Source organism: Balaenoptera musculus, chromosome 4, assembly GCF_009873245.2.
Source record: "Balaenoptera musculus isolate JJ_BM4_2016_0621 chromosome 4, mBalMus1.pri.v3, whole genome shotgun sequence".
Lineage (NCBI taxonomy): Eukaryota > Metazoa > Chordata > Mammalia > Artiodactyla > Balaenopteridae > Balaenoptera > Balaenoptera musculus.
In genome coordinates, this window is record NC_045788.1 from 137,879,317 (window position 1) to 137,884,078 (window position 4,762).

Sequence of the window (4,762 nt, forward strand, 5' to 3'; positions counted from 1 at the left end):
CTAATGCGTTTTATAACCTGTGTATAATTCATGGGGGTCTAGACGGTTCTCAGCTAATCAATGTTATAATGGGTGAAATTTCCACATTGTTCCTGTGAAGCTAGTTTTTTATCTCCTCTCTGCACTTCCGCATTTAGTTGCCTGAAGGAAATAAGAATGTGCTGTTCAACAGAAGTCTCTTGACCTCATGATTTCTTTAAGTCACAGGTTAGGAAACTTACAACAAATGCGATGTTCAACTTGGCAAAATTAAAGACCAAAATTAGTCCTACTCAATTCAAATCTTTAGATTTATTTCATCTTATCAGAAAATATCTTAATCTTTTTGTTTGTTTGTTTATCTAAAGGAAGGATTTTGAAAAAAAAATTACAAGTGATTCTTGAAGTTCTTTTTTTTTTTTTTTTTTTTTTTTTGAAGAGGAGGTTTTTTTTAATTATTATTATTTTTATGTACAGAAAAATCAATAGTGTACACTTAGCCCAGTTTGGTGGCCAGTTCTTTGGCCTTTGCCTTTTCCAGCTTGGTGATGCGAGCCACTGATTTGGGACCCAGGACGTTGCCTCCCCAGTGACGGCGGATCTCATCATATCTGTCGTTGTAATTGGTCCTGATGGCTTCCACCAGCTTAGCCAGAGCACCTTTGTCTTCCGAGTTGACTTGTGTGAAGGCCACGGTGGTGCAGGTCTTCCTGTGGACCAGACGCCCCAGCCTGGCCTTGCCCTTGATGATGCAGTAGGGGACCCCCATCTTACGGCACAGGGCAGGCAGGAAGACCACCAGCTGGAAGACAGCGTTAGCTCTGGAGAGTATTCTGAGCAGAAGCAGTAACTTAGAAGCTAACGTGGCAGCGATTGCTCAGGGTTAAAAAGCTCCTGCACTTGTACTTCAAGGTTTAGTTCAGTGAGAGTGTCACATCATTGCAAGAAGTTCTTTTTTTGAAACCTCAAAATCACACTCACACACACACAGCTGCTAATCCTAGATCCTATTCCATTCTGTCCTCTCTCATAAATGTTAAAACAAATATGTAATGATCTACAATAGCCTTAGGTGATAAATTCTTTCAATTTAAAATTGTCCTAAAAATCAAAAGAGAAGAGTCAAATACAACTATCATGCATTTTTAAATGCCATCATTTTATGACAACCAAGCGCTTACCTTACACACATCTCCCCTCAGCACTGTTTTCCCCAGGTTTTTTTTTTTTTTTTTTTAGCAGTTTTCTTCCTTCCCTAGTGATAAATACAGTAAATGGCCAGGCAGGGAGCAACCCAGAGGTCGTATGACAAGTCTTTGCAAACGTCTGGAAAGTAGAAGAGTTTCACCAAATCGCCAGTCATATCTCAGAAACGCTAATCAAATAACGGGGCTGACAGGTCCTCACTGAATTAAATAAATGCCTAAGTAGTTTGGGGGTTTTCTAGAAATAGACTTAGCTGAATTTGGTGATTCTGGTTGCTTAAGGAAAACACATTTTTAAAAACTCCTCCCACCCTCTCATCACTCCTTCTTCCCATCAACCGTTGTGGTCATTTTACGGAAAGTGCTATTTCGCCAATTTCCTCTCCTGACACTTAGAACCAGTGCAGACAGCCCGTGTTTGGGGGGAAAGAGACAGAGCGAGACCCCAGGCTTCCCACGCCCGCGGTCCTGGAGAGCTGACAGAAGCAGGTCTGCTGGATCTTTCTACTCTCGCTCTGCCCTTGTGGGAAGGAAATCTTAAAAGGGCTGAACTTTCTCGTTTGGGTGTGTGTGTGTAATTATGTACCTGAATGACAACGTGCTTTGTACAAGAAGAGCCACCAATGTGTGGCTTTAGGCATCAAAGACAAACATGTTCGGACTTAATCACTAAATGTCAAGCATTTGAAATCTCCTTTTCCGCCACACCCCCTCTCATCTGTCAGAGACACGGGGCAGCCCACTGACTTCCTTCCTGACTCTGCTTCAGAGTCCAGAGATGTTTGTGGAGAGTATTTGCCTGGTGGACGCATCAGAATCTTAGGACCAGCACAGGAGTCCGCAGAATGAACCGTAAGCATGCTAGAGCTGCTGATGACCAGCCCCAGGGAAGGCTTGTTTAAGGCATATAAAGCTCCCTAGTCATGCCCTTCAGCCTTTACTCTGTAAGGAATTCAGCTACCGTCTTCTCCCCTGCAACCATTCAAGCACGCCAGAGTAAATCAGGTGTCTCCAATTGTGCTGTTTCAATTCTTCTTTCAAGTAAAAAGAATTCTGCTCCAAAAATAGTCAGAAAGCTATGGCCAGAGTTAATCTTAGCTTCCATGCTTGCAAAGAAGAGTGTATTGCTTATTAATGGGTAAGTGAAAGATGCATGTCAGACAGGGGTGATTCTTCATTCTCCTCTCTCCTGCCCTTCACCTTCATCTTGTAGACGCACCTTGGGAGTGGGGCTTGGGTGCAACTGGAGTGGCCGGGCTGGGTACGGGGAGAGCAGAGGAGCAAAGCGATCCAAGGCGGGTGTGTGGGGGCTTGCTCTGTGCCCCTCCAAGATGCAGTGCCATGGAAGGGGGCAGATCTGATCCCAAACACCTGGCTCTTTGCTGCCGCTCAGGTGGCCTCCTGCTGCCAGTTTTACAGACAGAGAAAGCACTGCGCGGCCAGAAGGAGCAGCTCCAGAAGTGCCGAACCTTCCCACAGCTAAAGGAACTAAGGGCAGCCCACTTCCCCACCTTGAAATGGAGAATTGAGAGAAGAGAAAATAACTTAAAGTCTAAAAGCAAAGATTCTGGGAAAGAAGTTTCATTTGCTAAGCATTACTTTGTTAAGATAAAAGGGGAAAAAAAAAAAAAAGAGCACATAGACGTTTCTGGTAAAAGACAAAGCAATAAAGAGGAATCTGAAAATCTGCCTTCCCTGCAAAATGCTCCTTGGGCCAATGCAGACAGTGATGTGGGCACCTCTGCTCACAATGCAGCTGAGTCCACGTAGAAATTCCCACTGTATTCCCAGGGCTTTTTAACCAAAAACATTTCTGCTTTTCTCATAAACAAAGGTCAGAGCTTGTGAGGGGGTCTGTATACCTGCCTTCCCTTCATTTGGTACCGTGACTTATCTGGTGAAAGGATTCATAAGCCAACAGTCACTGCAATCCAATTGGACTTTAGAAATTCACACCTGGCCTAATTCCAGGATAGTCTGCGCTCCCACACCTAAAATTCTATAGCACAGAATTCCAGATATTTCAGTCATGATCTGAAGATGAACTAGGGTTGCCTGACCAGGCTCACGGAATCAGAAGATACACAAGAAGGACAAGGTGTTGATTTGTGGTACCAAAACACACTTGTCCGTAGGAACCTGTCCATAGGAAACAGTGAAGTAGAAGAGCATGCTTGTATTACCTGGGGGCTGAGGACCCAGAGGGGCCGTTGAAAGGAATTAGCAATAGAATAAGCACAGTTTTGTTTTGTTCTTCCGCATGACCCTACAGCTCAGATTCAGAGCAATCTAGAAGTGTATTGATCCACGTTAAACAAAGCAAGCAGTTCCTTCCATGGTGGGCTGATCTGTGGCCATATGACTGCATTGGCTGCTTAGGTTCCCATTCAGGGTTCCGAGTTCAGGGAAATGACATCCATGGCCTGACTGTGACCCTGGGATTACAAATCACACTAACCCTCAGTCACTGTCAGGGCCATCGGAATGAATACAAAAGAAGTGGCTCAGAGGAGGAACACTGCAGAAAAGGATCCAGTTCTCAGGGCCCAGGTTTGGGTTTGGGTTTCAATCCACATCCTGTTTCAGCCGAAGTTGCCCTGCTGTGGGACTGATAACTATGAACTTCTTGTGAGTTTTCTCCAGTGCCGGGACCAGAGGCCGATCAAGATTTTATGGCGCTTGAAGATTATACAATTTTAAGAGCCCTCTTTAAGGAAAAGGAATGCAAAATTATGACTATAAAATTAGGTACAAAGCTTTGGAGAAGGTTGGTGCAAGGGAGGAGCCCTGAAGCTTGCATTTCATTAACTTCATGACAAATCCACTCTGTGTCCTACGTAATAAAGGCCCAATACTTGTTTCCTGAAGGAATGGTTGAATTAATTTATGTAAATTTTAGCTGTTGGCTGCCCTCTAAGTAACTCTGAAAACTGATAAGTGAAAATATCAAATAATTGTGCTTATACACATCTAATGATTGGTGATATATGGAAGACTGATGTGGGTGATACCTAGAACATTTCTCATTTCACTGGCACAACGCTGTGAAATGTAGATCCTTGTACTGTGGTCAAAACGTTAGGTCATAACTACCCAGTGGCAAGATGCTAATGGTAAGATGCTATCAGAACTCCTACAGCAGAGTATGTGGGAACTGAAATTCATGGTACACTTTTTCAATTTGAAAAGTCCTCAAGTTAAAAAGCGAAGAACTTCGCGCTAGTCGTGGGCCTAGAACCTAGAAAGATATTAAAGGCATCAAGAGCACACTTCTCTTTTAATAGGCTTGAGGCCTTGCCCAGCGAAATATCTATGTGTCTGGCAAGGGATAGCCTCTTCTATTTCTATGAGTGCTGTTTCCAGTTCCAATCGCAGTTATCAGTGTCATTTCTCAGTATGAATGCTGGCTAAACTCATGCCTACCAGGCCAAATAATGCTCTCACTCAGTGATATTTACGTCTTCAAATATTGCAGATTGGTATCTTGCTCATCCTAGTCTCCTGCCAAAGAATGCAAGGTTGGCTCCCCGAATGAATCTGGCTTTCTTACTTCCTGAGTTACCCCTTTGTCTAGCCCT

General features: G+C 43.8%; 1 protein-coding gene and 1 non-coding gene across 2 annotated transcripts; both read right to left on the reverse strand.

Annotated features, from left to right (window-relative positions):
* Positions 1–414: 414 nt before the first annotated feature.
* LOC118894996 (60S ribosomal protein L7a-like) lies at positions 415–895 on the reverse strand. Its single transcript, XM_036851849.1, has one exon. It carries the CDS (start codon positions 746–748, stop codon positions 476–478), a length of 273 nt encoding a protein of 90 aa, XP_036707744.1. The 5' UTR covers positions 749–895; the 3' UTR covers positions 415–475.
* Positions 852–924, reverse strand: LOC118895039. The gene has a single exon (XR_005019817.1). It is a non-coding gene; the product is annotated as a small nucleolar RNA SNORD36 (small nucleolar RNA).
* Positions 925–4,762: the final 3,838 nt, after the last annotated feature.